Source organism: Rhopalosiphum maidis, chromosome 4 (genome assembly GCF_003676215.2).
Source record: "Rhopalosiphum maidis isolate BTI-1 chromosome 4, ASM367621v3, whole genome shotgun sequence".
Classification (NCBI taxonomy): Eukaryota; Metazoa; Arthropoda; class Insecta; order Hemiptera; family Aphididae; genus Rhopalosiphum; species Rhopalosiphum maidis.
In genome coordinates, this window is record NC_040880.1 from 15,883,404 (window position 1) to 15,906,569 (window position 23,166).

At 22.7% G+C, this 23,166-nt stretch overlaps 1 protein-coding gene across 2 annotated transcripts in view; it reads right to left on the reverse strand.

Moving 5' to 3' along the window:
• Positions 1-18,619, reverse strand: part of LOC113560569 (chloride channel protein 2) — a 29,245-nt gene extending 10,626 nt beyond the window's left edge. The window contains exon 1 of one of the 2 annotated variants that reach the window (XM_026966520.1): positions 5,845-5,994. In XM_026966520.1, coding sequence (XP_026822321.1) covers positions 5,845-5,994 — 150 coding nt within the window. Of the gene's footprint in view, positions 1-5,844; positions 5,995-18,503 lie in introns of those variants that run through there. The other variant, XM_026966521.1, reaches the window with a different exon arrangement.
• Positions 18,620-23,166: the final 4,547 nt, after the last annotated feature.

Sequence of the window (23,166 nt, forward strand, 5' to 3'; positions counted from 1 at the left end):
GGTGATGTGTCTATAGATCTATAGTTAAACTATAATTGTTGATCATAAATGTGACTATATCAGTTATTACCCAAGGAATGGGGTTTGATGACCTTTTGTTTGCTCATTTTCCGTGTCGTATAAGCCTGGAGGGCCCGGGCCCAAGGCCCCGTAACTTTAAGGGCTCCCTAGTTAAAATTAATTACATTATTTACTAAATATTATCATTTTTAATTTTTTTTTCATAAAATATTTAATCTAAATCTCGAACGAAAAAATATTAAAATTAGCTTTATGTAAAAATAATACAATTTGATAAATTTCTAAATTGTTATTTGTATTCGTTAAACATTTTCCGGGGAACACACTAACGAAAGTAAGTCGTTTTCAAGTAGTGAAAAATCCAAAATAGAAATTTACTTCACAATAATAGATAAATTAATAACTTATTTAAAAATCAGTGGTAAATCACACAAATCAATAAATAAATTGTTTGGATTTTTCTCCAAAACATTTGTGGAATTTTAACATGTAGACATTAATGAAAATAAATAAATTTTTTGACTGTGTATTTTGAAATTATAATAAACAATAAGAAAAAATAAGTAAAAGAAATTCAAATAAAAATGCACTTTTTAATGAAAAGTATAATACTTAATAAATAAATAATAATATAATACATTATGTGTTAAAAATGTATATATCATAATTAAGTATTACAAGGCCTCCGAAATATGTTGGGCCCGGGGCTTTATAAAACCCTAAGAAGGCTCTACTCACAGTGGCGGCTTTAGAGTTTTATTTTTTTTTGGGGGGGGGGGCATAAACATCACACAATTTTTTTAAAAATATTTTATACTATATTTATTCAAATTAGTGTCATATATTACCCACATTAGTCATTAGTGCAAAATAATATACAAAATAAATATAAAATATACTTATATTTATAATAATTACATTTTATAAAATAAATTCTAATTTTCGATTTTTATTTTTAGCAAATCTATCTATAACTTTATTTATATCTATAGAAATGTCTCGACGAATGTGCATGAGAGCGAGGTTATATTAGGTTAGGTTATAATTATCTATTGCTTTTAACATTTTTTCTAAACTGAGATCAAATTATGGTTTTTATTTTTTTAATGGTTAATGATTTTATGTTATTACTGCTGTTATTGATTTTTATATAATCATATTATGTTTGATATAATTTCAATTTGACTAAAACTTCCAAAAATATAAAAATACCTACATTTTTTTTTTAAATTAATAATCTAAATTCTAAAGTTATAGTATAGTAAACACTTATTGAAATTAAATAAAGAGTTTAGAGTAAAGAAATTAATCAAATAATTTTAAATTTAATATGCTGAAATAATACGCATCATTACAATGCAAATTGCAAGTCGGAGATTAAATTTTTTACAATGGCAACTATTTTGGTCGTCTGCTCGCGTAAAATAGCTGTGATAAAATGAAGCTACAAAAATTAAAACATTTAAAACGATATTAATCTGAACGTTTGAACACGACAGTCGTCAAACGGTCAAACATATTAACAATAAGAAATCAACCAAATTAGAAATATATATAGAAAATCCGAGAGTCTCTATTGGAAAACCATTTTCATACTACAATACTACATACTAGTGTATTACGCGAAAATATAAGATAACGACTAACGGGAATTTACAATTAAATGATAACTAGTAAACTAATATAATACAATATTATAAACCGTAATAATATAAGCGTTTCATATCATTATTCGCCTGGTTTTTTTTGGATTTTTTTTTTTTGGGGGGGAGGGGCATGGCTACTGGGCCCCTCCCCTAGAGCCGCCCTATCTGCTCATCTCTAAAATATATTATCCCACCACCCGTAGGTATAATTACGTAATATGTATAGGCTGCTTAGTGCATTAATTTGTTATCACTTTATAATTTAATCTATTCTGTAGTATTAAAACTTTAAATGTTATAAAGCTGCCTAAAAGTAGTTACGTCATATTTTATACAGGTATATAACAAAACTATTAATCTATAAACATTTTTAAAACAAATTCTATATCCTTTTTTTTTGGTCAAGGAGAGGTTTGAACTCTTAATATACCTACTTACTAACTAACTACTAAGTATTTAAATTAATTTTATTAATTAATTTTACTATATGTACCTATACAATTTATATTTTAATTTATTTGAGTATATCGTATATCTACTAAAATAATACTTGTTCTTTATGAATTTGATAATTCATAAAAACGTATTAAATAATTTACATAGTCATAAACTTTCTTTTTTGAGTGACTGTGTTAAATCTAGTTCCTAGAATAAAATATGTATTATATATAAGTATTCAGTTATAAAAATAATTATATAATATATAATAGTAAATAAATTAAATGGTAATCAATTAATTAATTCAAATTTAGCTTACTGAACCCTTCCGAATGAAGACCGAACCTTATTCAAATCCTTTAAAATTTGAAATGATTAATAATAATTTAATTTCCATTTCATATTTAATAAGTTGTTACAAATGATAAACTGACTATATGCTTTATGAATTTGATGAATCTATAAATATTAAGGATCAAGAACTTGCTATATTATATATAAACAATTATTATGCATTGTCATGACCTATGAGCTATGAATATTGGATATCTGATATGGTAAAAATTATAACACGTAGATATTATTTCAAAACGCTAGACAAATTTAAAATGTATATCAATAATAATATTATAACAAAGAAATAAGGAAGTACATACGAACGATAAAGTTCTCGAGTCAGTGTCTATGGGGAAATCAGCTTATCCCCACAATTTGAATTTAAAAAATAAGTAAGTATTAAGCAGATTAAATAATTTTGTATTGTGAAACATTTTATTTGAACTTTAATAATTTTGTTGACACTTGAAATATCAACATAAATTAATTTTAAACTATGTATTTAGTAATACTTTTTATCTAATCCGAAAGAACAATAAGTGTTTTATAATGCCATCATTAAAAGAAAGAAATTACTAAAACAAAAACAAAAAAAATTAAAATATCTAGCTTCTGCCTAATTTTAGGTTTTGATGAGTGCATCTTATAATTTAGTAGGTAATTGTAATAGCTACGGTTACGGTACGTATGTAAAAATACGATATATAGTGATAGAGACGGATGAAGAGGATCAGCATCCATTTCTAAAGGTAGTTTATTTTTTATTGCGTTAAAATTACTATAAATATTGTGAATTTCATTTATTTAATAAGCTGAACGAATTATTTTATGTCATAGATATTGTACATGAATTATATATAAAGCATTATTTATGACTTTATGAGGAACTTTGGGAAAAAAATAGAAAAATTTCTAAGTTCAAAACGGTCAATATAATTAGAAAATTATATTAAATTGTCTATAAAATCTAGTAAATTATTCCTTTTTTGAATAGTTACATATAAATAACTCAATTTTATTGAAAATTTGTATAGCATAAATTCATGGTTTACCGCTGTTTTGATAGGTTTTCTAAATTATTAAGAAAATAATTTTCATATTTTTGACCCGTTTTAACTAGATTAATCGGAAACCACCATCGGCGTAGAAGATTGAACCAAATTCTTTCCGTTGCTCAGAATCTGAAATATACCTTTTAAGATACCAGGATGTCTATAGTTTTATACAATTTACACTTTAAAGTTAGTACCTTATATATATATATATATAAATGCAACTAGTTTTAAACTTGACTCTGTACATATTTTGTTTAAATAATACTTATGAGTTATGACGTCTTACTTTTATTATATTATATTAAATTCTTATTGCTTTCTATAATAGATTATATTTGTTGTATTTGAGGAAAATTAAAAACGTGGACTCTTGGATGTTGATTAATAATTATGAAGTGAAAACATAGGTATTAGGTAAGTATTAGGTAGGTAATAGGTATATACTATAAATAAGGTGTACACTTTCATCTATTACTTAGAGCCTCAACAAATTTTAATTCAAAGATCACATCTTTAAAATATGCAATTGTCTATTTTTATAACTTTATTATATAATCCGTAATAATTTCGTAATATGTATATAATATATATTACTTATCAAGAATAAAAACATTTAATATGAATGATTTCTTTTTTATTAACATAAACAGAAATTTAAATATTATTATGTATGATAATATTATTAAGTACAAATACTGATGTTCTATCAATAGTCAAAAAAAATAATAATTTTGTTCATTAGTTGCTACTCTATTTTTCAGTGTAGGCGATGGTTAATTATTATAGCTGTATTTCAAAATAGTTTATCATTACATTAAATTCATTAAATTATATAAAGGTGTCAAATTCTAGCGGGCTTAATTCCATATTTTAAATTAGACATTAAGACTTCTTAGTAAGCTGCTATAACCTATCTTAACTAGGATTTTGTTGAAGAGCAAGGACTCTGAACATTCAGTTGTCCAAGTACGTCATATCGTGAATAATAGAAGTACCTAGTTGAAAAGCTAGCGTTATCAACTAATCTCGCCCTCTTATATTGTTTACACAGTACTTAGATATCAGTAGGTAAAACGCTGTGAATTTAAAATTGGTTTTTTGGCTATTTAACTCTTGTACATAAAATTAATTTAATAATATTTATAGGTAATTATTCATTATACTTAAATTAGTTCAATGTACTCTAATTGTTAGTATTATTCATATTAAATTAATCTAAATTTTAAATGAATACTGGGTTGGTTTTTTATGACATTAGTTAGAAGCTTTCTACATTGAAGATGTTTTATAGGAATGTTCAATGTAGAGCGGCCAGTGGAGGATACGAAACGTTTGAGAATTAAGTACCTATAATAATACGTTTTATCTGAAGCTGATTTTTTAGATTGTCATAATTCATAAAATACGAAGACGGATTGAATAAAAATATTTGGGTCAAGGTGGAAAAAATACCGTAATATTAACCTAACCTAACTGTTTATTGAAATGTTTATTTTGAATTAGCTTAATAATTATACAAATAATAATAAATCAACTGCGTTTTTCAAATAGTGGTGATCATATGTAAAAAATTATGGTGTATTGAAAAATTAAAATACTTCACCAATCAACAATCCTTTATGTAAGTAGCTGTTGTGTTGTGTTGATGTTTTGTTAAAGTACAAGATGTTTATAGAGTATATAAAGCAGTACAAGTTGTAACAAAAACTAAATCTTAGATTTAAGTAAAAAAGTAACTTTTTACTTGTTTATATAATATGTTTTATATTCAATATGTAGTATTATCTATACCCACTAAATTTAAATGTGTATCACACACAAGATTCACCCTGACCCTGTGGGATAGTCACCATTATTAAGTACTTAGATATAAGTTTTGATTTAACAAAGTTATATTAATTTCGATAAAATTATAAGGAATTACTTATAAAGTTATAAATAGTTGCCGATGAATGATTAAATAATTTTTGTATTTTAATATGGAACAATGTATTATTTGTTTTACCTATTAATTTCTGTAGAAAACAAATCTCGTCATGCATATTAAGTTAAGTATGTTGATATTTTTAACTAAAAACACATTTAATATAATATGTTGACATATTGACACAATAAATTCTAGTCTTGCATCATAATACATTATTATTTAATAATAGAATTTTCTAAAGTAAAAATAATATACCCACCTAAAACTTGGGTCTATAAAATTTGACACGTATTTATAAGTTAATACAATAATTAGACATTAGAAGATTTATCAATTTGTTATAACATTTAATTTTATAGATATTTTTCTAATCATTTAAATTACTAGCTTTAACATGAATTTGTATTCATTATTAACTTACAGTACTTTGAACAAAGTCCACAGGCGGCGGACTTGGATAAAATGAAGCTAATGCTTTTGTTTCTCGTTCCAAATCATCGTCTTCGCCTAATGCAGATTTTCGTCTCCTCATAGAGGGTGATGAGATTTTCGCAGTTTTCCCTACAGTCATCTTTGATGTTTAATTTTTTAATTTTAACTCTAATATTTTATTTATAGCTGGCCAGAAAAGAAACGTTTACTATTTGATCACTATGTCCATATATACGATTGACTGTACGTGCGACTATTTGGCATGAATAAACTGTGCACAAAAAAAGGGAGACAAATTGAATAATCACCTTAAATTGGACTACACTGAGGCAATGATAAAACCTACGCCTGTTACTTTACAGGATAAGCTGTACGAAGGATATAAAAAGTCTGGCATTAAAAGATATTAAACGTAACAAACGTTTAGATAAATAAACGTATAGTTGGTTACACTTAGCTAACACTGAACACTATTACTAATGAATGTATACTATATGCATCTACTCTATATTACTACTTTGTTTCTTTAAACATCGTAACTGTATTTTATCTGTTTGGATAATAACGATTATAGGCAATAAAAAATTGATTCTGAGTCCTGTATTTTAGCGATCTTTTTAAGCGAAACTAAATTAAATCTTTAGTCAACATAATGTGAATTAGACAAGTAGACAACAGAATAATAAACTAATTAGTGTATGTAATGATATTACTTATTTGATATATAGGTACCATTTAATTATACATTTATACTATGTTTATTGATTATTATTACTGATGAAGAGTGTTATTATTTCAAACGATATCGCATTATAAAATACATGTTTTATCTATTACGTTATATATATTTTTAATTTTATTTTGTATTTTTGCACTATGACTATAATAAGGTCAATTTAAATTTTGTTTTATGTATCTAGATTGTATTGTATTCACTATCATGCTAAATACGATTATCTTACGCTTGATACCTAATAATAAAAGCTAAATTTAACTGTCGTAAATTACGATATCCCGTGGAATTTTAATCTTAAAACCTATATAGTAAATAGCAATAATAAACAATCTAATACTTAGTATTAATGAATAATAACAACATAAAGAATTATTATGCATAATTATTATATTGTACCTCCCCAAATAAATTAAGGTCTGACGTCTGAGAGTAGTTATTAAATTTGTTAAAAATAGACAATTACGTTATAGAATTTCGTTATGGTTCAGTAATTTAATTTAGTTTAAAGTTTGCATGGATATAGTTATAGCATACTGTATAATAGTGTACTCTAGTTGATAATATTACCCTGGTGTTTGGAACCCTTTTGACTTTTATTATACATAAACATTTTTTATGACATAAGTTTTATAAATCTATACCTTAAGTATTAAAATTATTTGATAATGTCTTGAGTACATCATATAAATATATTATGCTGATAATTAATTTATTGTTACAATATTACATAAACATTGAGCAGTAGTACAATTAATTAAATTGTATTTTCAAATTTTATAGTTATATTTACTAAAAGTAATTAAATTATTTTAAATTCATATTAATAAAAGTAAAATATTTAAAGGAAATAGTGTATATTATGTATCTATGTTTAGGTAAAGGGTAAAAGCTTACAATTTTGTATATGTACATGAATGGATTTGATTGCATGTCAATTTATACATTATTTGAATCAAAAAAAAAATATCATTATACGTATGTTTAATATATAGTTTGACGTGAGATAAACTATTAACATATAAATATTATTAACATTTAATATATTCAAAATGTGAATTTGGTACAAAAATAATGACATTTATAGCGAAGTAATTTTGTTGAGTTTATTATTTAATTATTAATTAGATACTCGATAATTGTATGTGTAAAATTAAGTATAATTAAAAAATTATTTGTCACAATTTACATTTATATATTATTATCATTGATAAAAAATTATGCCTTAAACAACTTAGCAACATCATTTCAATAAAATAAATGTCTGGACACATTATACTACATGAATGTTTATGTGTATGCGTCACGCAAAGAGTGAGGCGCGTTAATTATAAAATTGTGTACATATTTTATTTTTAAGGTTGTCGATTTTTGCGATTTTATATATTAAGTATTTTTCATAATAATCTCAAAATTAGTATTTCTTTTTAATGTAATAGGTTATTTTGTTTTAACATTATTGAGTTTGTACTTTTGTGTATAATTGTGAAAAATAGGTAGGTAAATGGGTACCGATCTACTGTACATTAAGTGTCGAGTGGGTCCCTATTATGCGAGTGTTAAATTTTTATTTAATGTCTCAATGATAAATTATCGTATAAGAAAAATTATATGATCGGAGACGGTCTGGTCATTTTGTTATCACTATGTATGTTTCGTGGTATGTTTTTTGATATAACTATAAAAATTATTTATTTTACTTTCGGTATTACAGCAGGTTGATAAAATCTTTCCCAAAAATATTGTATTTATTATATTATTAGTATTTAATTATATAATATTATACATGTATATCATATTAAATCAATTTATGTTTTAGATAACTTAAAATTGAAGAACATCTTTTTGTAAATACCATAAAATAGTAAAAATAGATTCATATAAATAGATAATAATATTCTTAAAAGAATATATAAAAAATGCTATTGCTTATTAATATTATTAATATGTATAATATAAGTGTTAAGTTCATACGAATAATGTTTTTACATCGTTTCGCTCAGAATCTCTAAATCTTAAATAAATTAAATAAATTAATCTAATTATGTTTTAATGTGTTATATTATGTAATATTGTAAGCTTCAGATTTTCAAAAAAGTCTGTAGGTATATAAAGAAATTGGTGATATTTATTTTCATAGTCTAATAGTTTACTGTTTAGTTGTGTGGATTCGTTTAATTTTCGCTATAGCCTATACTCTATAGCTTATAGTAGGTACACACAGATTAAAATTTTGAACGCTTACATAAATGTAATTTAATTAAAATCAAATATTGATACATCAACATATTATTCTACTTTATCATTATTAATTTTATAAAAAAATACTTATCTTAAAAATGCATAACTACTTTACTTAATTCAAGTTTATTATAAATCAGTTTAATAACCAGAGCTCATAACTTCTAGAATTTGTATTATTTTTTGAGAGGTTCTAGAGATACCTAAGTAAGCTATAAATTTGTTTCTAATAACTAAAAAGCTAAACACGAAATTTTATGTTGCATATTTCAAAAATAAGTGCTATTTTGCTTTTTTTCTATTTTTCCGACATTATTTTTGCATATTTATTATTTATTTTTTTTCAATTCCGTAGCCTTAAGACATTTTTTCTTAATAATAATAAGTAATTATAGTCGTATTAATTATTTATATAAGTAATTAATTTATGTTAATTATTTTTTTTTCTTATAATATTATATGTATTTTATATAATATTATTAGAAGAAACTATACATACCTATACGAGTTTAGGCAACGTGCGATGTTGAGAGAGTGTACTCCCGAAACTTGGTAATCCCATCGATAAGGAAACCATTTTTTTTTTAATAATAAAAGCTTTATTATTATTTTCATACAAATGTTTTTTTGCATATTTTAGTATTTTTAGAGCATATTATTGCGCTTATAACAACCTTTTTTTAGAGTTATAAATTTTTTAACAAATAACAAATACATAAGTACTGGTAACAATATTAATTAGGTACCTATTTATAAATATGTCTAATATATAATTTTTTTTTTTTATAATGGTAATTAGTTACATATTTATAAATCTTATAACAAAAAAAAAATGTGTTACAAATATTTAATACTAACATATTATTAAAGCATTCTAATCTTATGTGCACCAAGACTATCCAAGACCAAATCATAGTATTATAATTTATAATAATTTGAATTATTTTGTGCTTTTATGATAATCTAATAAATATTTTATACACTTACCTTGTTAATTTCAATTAGTTTGAAAGAAAATATAACTTTTTATTTATTTAAATTAAATAAAAAACATTGTTATGATTTTATCTAACTTTTTATTTTTATTTATAAATCTAAAACACTGGATTATAAGTATAAAAAAATCTCTGATTAGTTAAACTAATAGTGGGGAGACTTAAATATTTGAATAAACTTACGTTTTCCTCCATATTATGATAATTGCTATAATAACTGGTAGTATAACATGCTAATACGTTTATAATTATAGATATAAGAAACATTTTTTTCACGATTGTTTTTTTGGTCTATTGCTTTTTATCAATTCAAATCACACAAACATTATGAAAATTCAAGGTCAACTATCATTTTTTATTATATAATTAATAGTATGACTTATCACATGTTTATGGATACGTTAAGAATCTTAACTATAAATAATTTATCATGTGGTTGTTTCAGATTTAAATTAAAAGTTGTCAATGTATAGTATACAGTAAGTATTGCTTAGTTAGTAAATGATAATACTTTAAGGTTGGTACTATTTTTAATCCACTAATGTGAAATGTGGAGTGATATAATTTTTGTTGTAATTTGAAAATCAATGCTCACACAGTTTAAACAAATGGGTAATTATTTCATAAAAATAATATTTTATTGGTTTTAAACATGACTTTTTCGTAATTTTAATGAAATAAATAAAAACACATTTGCGATGTATTTGGCTTTTATTAAACTAGCAAATAATAATGTTTAAAATCTTAAGTTGGTTGTAGAAAAGTATTTGATTGGTTAGAACTTTAAATGTTTTTAAAGTCATGTATGAAATGTAAAAATGATATTAGTACAACTAAAATATTTATTCTTCACATCTTTGGGTTGGGTGACAGGTTAGGTTAAATTATAATCATAAATATTTTATAGTAGGTATATAATAAACCATATTAATTCAGTTTTAAAAACTTATAAGTATTGCTTAAAACAAAGATAATTATCATAGTATTATTGTTTAGGTACCAATTAACAAAAAAAAAAAAAAAACTATTTGTGAAGCTCTTATAGAGTTTTTTCAGTTAGAAAAGTTGAGTATGTACCATGTACATTTTATATGTATGAATAACGCGTACATGCAATTAATCATTTAAAATAAAATAAAAAGGAGCCTGTAATACCTAATATTAATATATAAATATATAATAAACGAATTCCGTTAAATTTCATATCGTTAAGTTGCGTAAAATTGTGATCTCCTAGAACTAAAAGTATAAAAATGTACAGCGAATTAAAAACATTTAAAACTACTTTTATTTACATATAATTTAAATTAATACACTTTAATAGTACAGTTTTAGAATGATCTAAAATTGGATATATTTAATTTAGATTTAGATACGGTTATAATTTTATGAATACAGAAAATCATTAAATTTTCGGAATAAAATTTTGTAGAACCAAATCTGTAGTTAGCAAAGAATAAATAATAAATTGTGTGATTTATGTAAATATATTTATTTACAAATAAATAAATAATACTAAATATTTAATTTTCATTGAATTTTCCAATATTGGAACGTTATTTAAACTAATATATCTGATACCTACTTATTAGTTATAATCGGGTTGTTTCTAAATGATTTTAAATAAGCATCATGCTTAGTTATAACAAGAAATGTTATTATACATCTATAATCTTTGATGATCGGTCATTAACCGCGAGTACCAACAATACAATGGATAAAAAAATAAAACACTATATCCGGTTTACCTATTATTCGTCTGAAATGTATTATATATATATAAATGAAAAATCAAATAGTCAGTGTCCAGTCAACATTTCATATTATGTTTGCAATGTTTGCATATTATTAGGACTACCCATTACATTTTAAATTATTTTAACTTGACCAATTTAAAATTGAATATTTAAATCACTGATATCATATAATGATTAATGTAATACTAATAATATGATTAGAATACATTTTAAAATTATTTACCGCAGGTATAAAAATTGAATTCACATAATCTCAAAATATTATTTCATACTTAAAATTTTCTAATTTTTTAAAAAAATATTTAATTTATAATAAAATGAGATAATACTAGAATTTAAAACCAGATACCTTTGGGTAAAAAATATTTTGTTGGAAGGCATTATATTAAATCGTTGCATAGCCTATAAGTTATAATTCCCGTATCGATAGCTTTTATTTATTTTGAATTTCTTGTTTGGCCTCACAACTTCATAATATGCATATAATATTATGATTATCTATAATTTAAATTTTCATTATTGATATATATTGTCAAAAATTATTATTTTTGTTATCAATTAAAGTTTAACATATGATTACATAATTTTCGTTGAGTATTGAGTTACTTGTCCTTGTCTTGTCGATCATCGAAACTCTTAATAATAATGGTTAACAAGATGTTTTAAACAAATAAAATATTTGCTCGCAATTATATTTTATTTTGTGTAAGAAAATCTTTTTGAAGTAAGTAATCAACTACTGAACTACTGAGTTGTGCGATTGTCATACAAAATCAAGTAGGTAGATATAGTTTTAGTTGTTAGGTACTTAATATTAACGTACGCATTTTAACAAGGTTACTTATTCTAATATTATTAAAATAATTTATAATGTATTGTCTAGTAGAATGAATAGACACTAAATACATAAATATTGATGTTAACAAATATTGACTATTGTGTAATATTTATTGGGTAGTGTAGTGATAATTCTTAAATTTAAAATTGTTAACATACTGGTGTAAATTTATAATTTCGATGCTTAAGATTAATTCCCAAATTGAAATAATACGAGTAGTTATATTTATATCATCTATCGTCAAATATAGTATTTAAATAATATCGATTTTAAAAGTTACACAGAAATGAAATGTTAATTTCGTTTTTTACTACTGCAATAATATGATTTATTTTCAGACATTTTACCTATATAGTACTTATTATTAGATATTTTTTTTTACATACCTTCAGGTTAGTAGGCAAAAATGTTGTACAAATACTAACAATCATATTAAATATTTATATATGTGGTTTCAGATTTTCCCGGTAGATGTAGTACCAAATGTAATTGTTTCCGGTATAATGGCTATTTTCTGTACGCCTGTACAAAATTATAAGACTTGCCTATATTAAAATACGTATTATTATTTTATGAATTTATATCATACAATTTTAAAAAATGCTTGCCTATTGCCTCAGTACTATAGCAGACATACTGTATCAACACCGCGAACTGTCTAATATAAGAATAATATGTTGATGCATAATAATATATTAGTAACTACACAAGTAATAATACATTTTTATTGACACACAAGATCACTAATAGTTTTACTGTAAAATTACATTTGGATAGTAATATTATTGAGAAACAGTCTGTATTTATCAAGCTAATACGACAGTTAAAGTACCTAGGTACCAATGTATAATACTAAATAATGATTGAAATATCAACTGACTGTTGTTATTGGGTTCGAGACTATTGAAAAATTGTTATAATTACTAAAACGTTAATTAAATATATATATATTTTAAATGATGAAATTCATTTTTACGAATTAAATGTATTTGGGTTAATTATGGGTACTAATATTCGCTTATAATCATTTAAAAATCATACAAAAATTATAAATGATTAGACGCTGAGTGTCTCATTCATATACGTCACCTTTTGCAGAGGTGGTATTATGAGTGAGAGGGATTTGGGAAAACACGGCATAGTACTTATATAAAAAAAACTACATAATGAATACAAAATTAGGTAATCCCGATGACGAATTCTATGCTGAAAAAATATATTAGCGAAATAAATACCACATAGAGATTGGATATTTTTTTACCATTAATTTTTCTTTTATCCTGTAGGTTGGAGTGTAACCTAATCTAAGGAAGTTTAACTAAGCGTTTTATATAACGTACCTACTTTAAGACTATGTTAATAAATTATAAGTTAATTAATATTATAAAAATAATAGTGTATTTAATTTTTGAGCCACAATTTTTGTCGCGCTGTGCAATTCTAATAATATTCTCAACTTTATTGTGTTATAAGTTTATCATTAAAAATATTATATTAACACAATTATAAAAAATAATAGTAATAATAATTAAACTGAGATTAAAAGTAAAAAAGTGATTGTTTTCAGTTTTTCAAAATTAAACTAGGACCCTTGTGGTTCCGTTATTATTTTATTAAGATTAATTTAGGCTATTATTTCTTGGTCTATGCATAAAAAATATTGGCTACCTCAACCACACTTATAAGACTAAGAAGATTTAATATTTCCAATGATTTTTTACGAAAATATACCCATCTTTTATCAATTATGCCAATTATACTAGTAATGTAAGAACATTGAGAATATTTTAAAAACAAATTTTAATTCAGTTTAAAGTTTTTTGAAAATAATCATCTTACTTTTCAGATTTAAAAACACTATCTGAGGGTACTCAAAATTGATATTACTAAAAATAAAACAAATTACTTTAATAAAAATATAAATATATGTGTTTATCATAAAATATACATAGTAACATAAGCTGATAGACCGTCTTCGCTTAGAATCGCTATAAGTATGCGATGATTTATTCAATGATAATTGAATTTAAATTTAACACACGCATAAACGTAATAGTGACTTCCTCCTTAATTACGGTAACTCGACATCTACTGTTTAATAGAGCGGTTACTTAATTTATTTTTTAAATCTGCGAATTATGTAAAAAAAATCTGTAATTGAAATAAAATATTTTATTTTCCCAAGAAATGTTAACGTACATTTTTACTTTTAAGTATTCGTAACCGGATAGACAAGTTATACAAATGTTACAAATTAACAATAAAATTCAAGTAACCATAGCCAATATAGGTTATAAATGTTAGTACTTTTTACCTATTATTAAATAACTTATATTTTATTATACTTTATATTACAACAGGCTACGGTAGAAATACTTATTGCTTAAAATGTATAATCTGTTTACCTTGACCTTTTTAGGTAAATTATTTTATTTATTTAATATACTTTTTTTATTAATTTTAAAAATTTGAGCAACAATTAAATAAAAAAAATTAATAATTTATACACTCAATGATTAGATTTCTTACTGTATTCTTTTTCTAAATAGATTATAGAAAATAATAAATATTTAAAAGTAAGTACTCAGCCAGTTTCAATACTATTTCCATTTGTTCAAATTTTAATTTTTCACTTCATGATTACGATTGAAAAAATACAAAAAAACAGAAAAAATACTTAGTAAGTTCATACATTGAAAAATATTTTGATAACTTTTAATGCAATAAATTAAAATTATAATACTCAAACTGATAGTCTATTATCACTCATAAAAATGTAATATCTAATTGATTTAATAAAATTATTATAATTTTCACATTTAATTTTATTTGATGATTTCAGAATAGATTTCTTCGTGTTTTATACTTTTGATTAGTATCGTATGTATTTGTTAGATACTTGGAGACTTAAATAAATCAAAATATTTAAATCAATTTAAATCCTTCAACATTTTCCTTTTATGGATTTTCCAATATGTTAACTATTTAAAAAAATGTATAGATACGTAAAATCTAAATTGTTTTATAAACTTTGGAAAAATGATTTATATAATAGTTCATAAAAAAAGGCGGAGTATGTGATTATATTACAATATCAAAATATAGAATAATGAAATGAATGATTTGAAAAGTATTCTTACAGTCTTACATCAATATTTAATATTACTACATTTTTCTAAAATTTTAAGTTTTTGGGTAAAAGCTATTTAATTAAATTTATTGTTTGGCTTTTTATGAAGTTTTTATGAAGACGATTAGTCTTGCGGTTTTCATAAAAGAAGTTCATTTGCAAAATGTACACGTACTAATTTGTTATACACGTATATAATATGTATTATACATTTATTATACGTACCTACGTATATATTGTATTGAAACTGTTAGTACTCAGTAATATAACAGTCTTTAGTCTAGTCATTTTCTGTTGTTCATTTTTTGAAGATGTCTAGGTTAGTCAGTCACAGTTAATTATGTACATCATCATTTAATTCTATCCATTCTTCTAATTCTTACCTAACTATACCATTTGGTATGATTACATGATTTTAATATTGAGTATAATAACTGTAGTATTCTATATATTTATTTCAACTCTGAAAAATTCTGATTTCTAAAAAATTGAAGTCAATTATTTTACCTTGTGAATAAAACCCTAACTGATAGTTTGATATCATTAATTGTTTTGAGGTAAAAATCTTTGAACAATTACACATCAACGTGTATTCTTGTGTATAGAATAAATGCTAATTTTCATTCATAAAACAATCATTTTAACAAAAGGAATTAGTTTTAAGAGTTAAACTTTATTACCATTTAGGTATATTAAATATTTTCATTCATTTATTTTTTAAAATTTCAAAATGTTTCTACATTATAAACAGACTTTTAGGCTTTTTTTATATTTTTTCACAAGATAAGCTTTTAATTCATTAAACTCACAAATAATTAAATGTTCAAACAAATATTATTATTTATTATTAAGGTTATAATTAATGGTTTAATTCATATAATTTGTTGCTGGTGAATAGATTTCCAATGAAGTAATAATAAGAAATTATCAACTTCAATAATTTAAAAATTCTTATTTTTATTTTATTCTTATTCTTATTTCTTATTTCTTAATTCTTCAATAAGTTTGTTAGAATGAAGAATTATACAACTAAATATGTATAATATGGAGATAAACAATTCTTCAACACTCCATTCTTCTTATCTAAATTTAATATGTATATGTATATATATATATATATATATATAATATTTAAATGATTTATTAAAATAATATTTAACTCACAATTCAACATAATTCAGTAATTCAAGATACCTAAATATTTATGAAATCGCGTAGTAATAAATCATATGAATTAAAAACTTAAAATGCAGTGCGTATTTTAATTCTAAATGAAATTGTTAAATAAATTGTAGTTATAGAAAAAAACTATAGAAAGAATTTACATATTTTACTAGCTTTTATAATTTTACATCATATTTTGATTAAGCCTAAACAGTAAATGCATTTAATAAATATATATAATATTAGTACATTACACCACATTTAAGATTTGTGAAAAAACTGCAAATAACAGTCAAGTATTAATAAAATTTGTAATTATATAATGAACTTGTAATTATAAGTATATACTTTGTAAATTATTGATTATATATATATAAATATATAAATATATAAATATATTATTGTTAAAAATACACTATTTTGTAATTTATAGTCAAACTATTTTACAGCTATATTACTTATAGTTACAATTCGCTAAATTTACTTTATTACAATTACCAAAATGTAAAATACAATCATATTAATTATACGTAAGTACATGTTATATTATTTATCATAATACCTTCATAAGTAATTTAAAACTATTTTTTTTTTTAATCTAGAAATTCAAATATTTATACTATTATACTTGCTTAACTTGATAAACATTGTACAATATTTTCTCCGCATATTTTAATTTTTTTTTAAATGTATTAAATAAATAAATGTTATGTAAAATAAAGTCTTAAGTCGTATTTTTGTGATATACGGTCAAAAATGTTCAAAATTCATAAACTAAACTGTTTTAAATTTTAGTATAAAATTACGAGTGCATAATCCAAAGTCAAATAACGCAAACCATATAACATAGATAATTGGTTATAAACAAACCATGAGTTTTATAATCGTAAATAGAACTACTTGTAAAAATGTATTTAACATTCATAATTTAAAATAATTTTAACAGTATACACATTATGTGTCATATACGTTGTATAATATTGATGTATGTATATGTGTAAATTATACTTTATATATTTCACAATATATCATATTAACTACTTTATATGATTTATTTTTTGTTGTACCGAATCATATCTAATCGTACTTTATGATATAAGTTATCAACATACAAACACCAACGAATAGCTAAATAACTTATGTTGATTTAATATTTTTTTTTTCACAAAAATAATAAACTCTTAGCATTTTTTAAACAAACTAACTAACTATCCACCTAATGGAAATTACGGAAGTAATTATTTTACTGTTTTTGATAAATACATTTGGCCTTTTATTATATTTTGATAAAATCCGTGTTTACATCGGATATGAGCTACAGGCATGACTTTAATTATATAGTTAATATAACATGATGTATCGTTTATTTATTTAACAAATAATTTTAATGTTAAAAATGGGTAGTTATATATAAATTAATTAGTATATTTAGTTTTATTAATATATAAAATAAAATGTAAGTATATTCAAGTATTAGCTGAAACACTATTTATAATTATAGAATTAATTATAGAAAATAATAGTATATCTACAAATTAAAATGAATAGGGTCAGTGTACGATATAAACTACGATGTATAACATAATTATAGGTTTAATAAGTTGTAATTTTAAATGTTAATATAGAAATAAATGGTAAATAAACCACTATTTTTTTTTTATATAAAACATCAAAGTATTTAATTAGTTTTTATGTAAAATATGTTTATATTTATAATAGAATAAATATTGTCTTTAATCAAGTTTAATTATTATAAACAAAAATGCAACATAATTGTTTAATTAACTTACCAAAGTATGATGGTATTCATGTGAGTCCGGTGGAAGCCGTCCGTTTTCGTTATCCATAATTCTTAGTTATAATAACTTACAATAACATCAATTTATATTTAAAAAAAATAATAAAATATTTAATTTTAAATTTAAATTAAATATTCAAAATAATAAGGTAATAGCAATAATTATTTTACGTTAATAATTACAAGCAATAATCAGGAGAGCATACACGACAGTTCTTCACAACGATGACCACATGACTGTTGGTAATCCGTGGAACACATTATCTATAGTTGTAATACCGTTACAAAACCTAAGGGAATGTATCGCATTTCAAACAGTTATTTTAAATAATGAACTTACTATTAAATTTATTATAGAAATAATGCATGGATTTTTAATCAATAAAATTGTTTTAAACAAGTATAATTTTTTGCACATTATTAAACGTTTAACCATATAATTTTTAAATTATATAGTATATCATGTATGTTTCTTTTATCAATTATGATTTGACCATAAATCATAAAAATACTATAATCAGATTGTAACATTAATACAATTATATATAAATAAAAATATTGAAACTCATGATCAATACTTTTTGGTAAGTATGTATATTAATAAAATATAAATATACATAATTCTTTGTATTTATAGATACTATTTTATATTATTATATTCTCTTGCATATAATAATACACTTCTTATTATTAATCAATTATAAATATCTAATATTGGGGTTATTTGAAAATTTTACAATTTTCCTATAAATATGTATAGGTCATAATTCACAGATCAAGATTAAATTTAAATAAATTATGTATTGTGTAATTAAAATTAACATTCGCTTCATAATGAATTTGGTGTTAAAATCTTATTTCATAAAATGCTAATGTTTGTTTTTTATTCAATTTTATCACTTAAACTTTTATTTTTATGTTGTGCTTTATATTCAATGAAAAAAAAATATGTAAGTATATTTTGGAAATAAAAAAAATATAATACATGATAATAATATATAATATGTATACATAGTATTACATAATTTACAGGTTATAATAAAATAAAATATAGATTTATATAATAATTTGCAGCCCCCAATAAGCAAGTAAGTTTTGAGAGTAAGTACCTAAGTGTTATTTCTTCTGCGTAAAAAATAATCAAATAATTATATTAATGTTATTTGATAACAATTTTTGTATAAATTATAGGTAGGTCAGTATTTTAATTGTTTTAATAAAAATTATTTCATTTGTTATGGTTATAATAACCTGACACCCAAGCTAACGTTTTATTTTATTACAGCATTGCTAAATTATGCCATTTTATTATTTTAATGATTCAATAGTGAGAGTGGTTGCGATTTCAATATCAACAGGTATTATTAATTTATCGTAGATTCACACAGATAGATACCTATAATTTTATTTTTATTTTTGTTCGTATTTGGTACTCTCGTATTGCAGTAGTAAATACGTATTTCGATCGTGGAGACAAAATAGTTGGTTAATAATAATAATAATTATAGTTAAATTCAAATATTTATTTTAATATACTCTAATGATATATGAGTATAAGTAATTTCAGTTAGTATAGGCTTATTTAAGACGTAATGATTATTAATAACGATGGATTTTTATTTATTAAAAACGAATTTACTCAATTTCTAAGTTAATGCAACTTTATTTATTCATTTTTAAATTATTAATCGATTCACTTATTATTTAATTTATATAGTACACATACTACACATATTTATGCTACAATAAAAAAAGCTTGTTTTTACAACACAAGATACAAGTAGATGAAAGTGATACATATACAATTATTAATCAACTAAATATGTATGAATACTAATTAAACGTTTAGCCATGTAAGACGTGGGTAAGCATGTGTAATTTCATATTACAGTCTTAGTTTTTACAATATAATTAATTTAACATAATATTATATTATGTCTGTTTTTTAAATTATTTTAACATTAATATAAAATAATAATTAAAAAGTTAATATTAAAAAACAAAATCATATTTTAACACCCATGTTGGTAGAAGTCTTCCAAAAATCGTAATACTTTATTATACAGTCTCATATATTATTATATTAATAAATTATCCACCGTACCTGCATACCAATGTATTAAAATTAAAAGTATACTGTATGTACTACCCACCACAGAAACTATTTATATGTATTATATTATATTAATAATTATTCGTCGATGGAAATTATATGCTTTGTTTGTTTATGTGTAAATCCTTTAAATGAGGTTTAGAATAATTAGATTGTTAACGAAATAACGAACAATAGTTGCAGCCTCTCTGGCTTTTTCTTCTTACAAGTTATAACGTCTACAGGTTATAATTAAAAGATACACATGTATATTAACTTTATTATTATAATTTATTGTACTATTAATGATGATCAATCTCTTTTAAATTAAATTGTAAGAAGACTTAGCTGAAGACATATAAAATAAATAATAAGCATAACTATGCTTGCGTTGAGCCTAATATCTGCAGCTTATGAGAGTCAAGGATTGACGATAGGTGTTAAGAAATTTAGTAAGACATAACCTAGAATTAAGAACATAATTACAAATAAAAATTATTTTAAACCAACGTAAATAAAAATAACTAATTTAAATTATAATCTAGTTATCCATCAGTTGAAGAATGAATCTTAAATTTTGATTATTCTTTAGTTTTAAGTAAACATATTTAATGGAATGTTGTAAAATATAAAAGTAAAAACCTATAAAAGGATCATTTAGTTCATTTTATTATTTGTTGGCTAACGTCAACCATTTACTAAATGATGATAAACATTAATGTTATGTTTCCTATAAAATAGAATATATAATGTTTCTATTTTAACTTGTTTGTATTCCGATTCGCTTTTTATTTTTATAAACATCGCAAAAGATTACTCTGTTGGTGCATTATTACTATTGGTAGTTTATTTAAGTAAAAAATGATTGTGTGTTACGCATAACCAACATAAGGTGGATAGTGGATACAATAACAAAAATTATAAATAAATTCTACTATTGCGTATTGCGTAGGTATACCTAACAAATTGCAATAAGACATTATACATTAACACTTTATCTTAATAAATAAGCTGACATTGAACTATACATATAATGTCATAAGCTGAACTAATTTGAACTGCAATTTAATGGCTTAGATTTAATAAATACATAGTATATTACGTAGGTATGTTAATCCAAAATATATATATTAAAATTGAGTATAATATATAGTTGATATACGACATACGTTTAATGATTAAAATACACGCATATTTACATATACCTATATAGGTATGTATATATTATATTAACGATTTTATTGCACTTAATTACTTTTTTTTTTAATAAGTATCTACTATATTATTACTATATTATTTTTTTGTCAGATGTCTTATCTCATTTATTATTTGAATTCAACTTTTGAAATCATATACCGTCGTCACTTCGTTAACGAATTACGAAATACAATTGTATTTTTGTTTTGTTTTATTCAACACGGTAAAATAAATTACGCACAATTATTTGTTTACAAGTTGTATACTAAGTCTTTTATAATTTTTTGTGCCGTAATACCCAACATTAGTGGCGGACCTAAAATTTATTTTTTTATGAAAATGGAAACAGTTTTTCATTATATTTAAAAAAAAAACCATTATAATACAAAAATATGCAATTATTTAATAGGGTAATTGCAATACAAGAAATGCATTGTACTTTCATATGTTATTAAAAATATCAAATTATTACTAAGAAATTTCCAAGTTTAATCAACCTATACCCAAGGTGATAGGTAAATGCAGCGGCTGACCACTATAAATAACATATTTAAATTAAGGTTGTAATATAATTGGTATTCAATAAATATTTTAATAAATGCATAATTCTCTATTTTTCAAGAAATAAATCTAGTAATAATTATAAATCATTCGTTTGTATAGATATAAAATTTAAGCATTAATAATGATGCATTACCATGCTCTATGTAAATAATAATATAATATTATAATGTATACCTACTACAGTAAGACAGTTAAACTACGTTACCCAATTATTTGAAAGGTCATTGATGCATTGATATGTACATCATGTAAGTAAATATATTTAGACTGAATTAAAGAATAGTATACCTAATACCTATCAACTATTATCAATAACTATAATAACTGAATTAAAATATTTTCGCTTTTTTACTATTTTACCGACAGCAGTGGAGGATCTATGCGAACAAAAATATTTACGTTTAAAAGAGTACGTCATACCCGTCTTACAACGTATATAACAAACACATTTTACGTCTTACATTAAAAACAATCCATTTTATTCTGTTATTTTATTATTTGTAGAATGAATTGATCTATTATTCAATTTAAAGGTAAAAATTTTATCTAGGTAAATATTGTTGATTAAAAGCTATCTTTATGAATTTAAAAGAGTGGATCACCGCTAATTTCTCGGTTTGTCCATTGTAAACGAGAAATAACAATAATAAACCTATTACGAAGGTATATACAATTATTATGTTAATATTTAAGTAATTTAACAACCACGTAGATTAAATGAATAAAATAAAATATAATTTTTATTGTGTATAATATTTTCCGATTTGTATTTTTTGTTTTTTAAAACGATATATCTTTATAT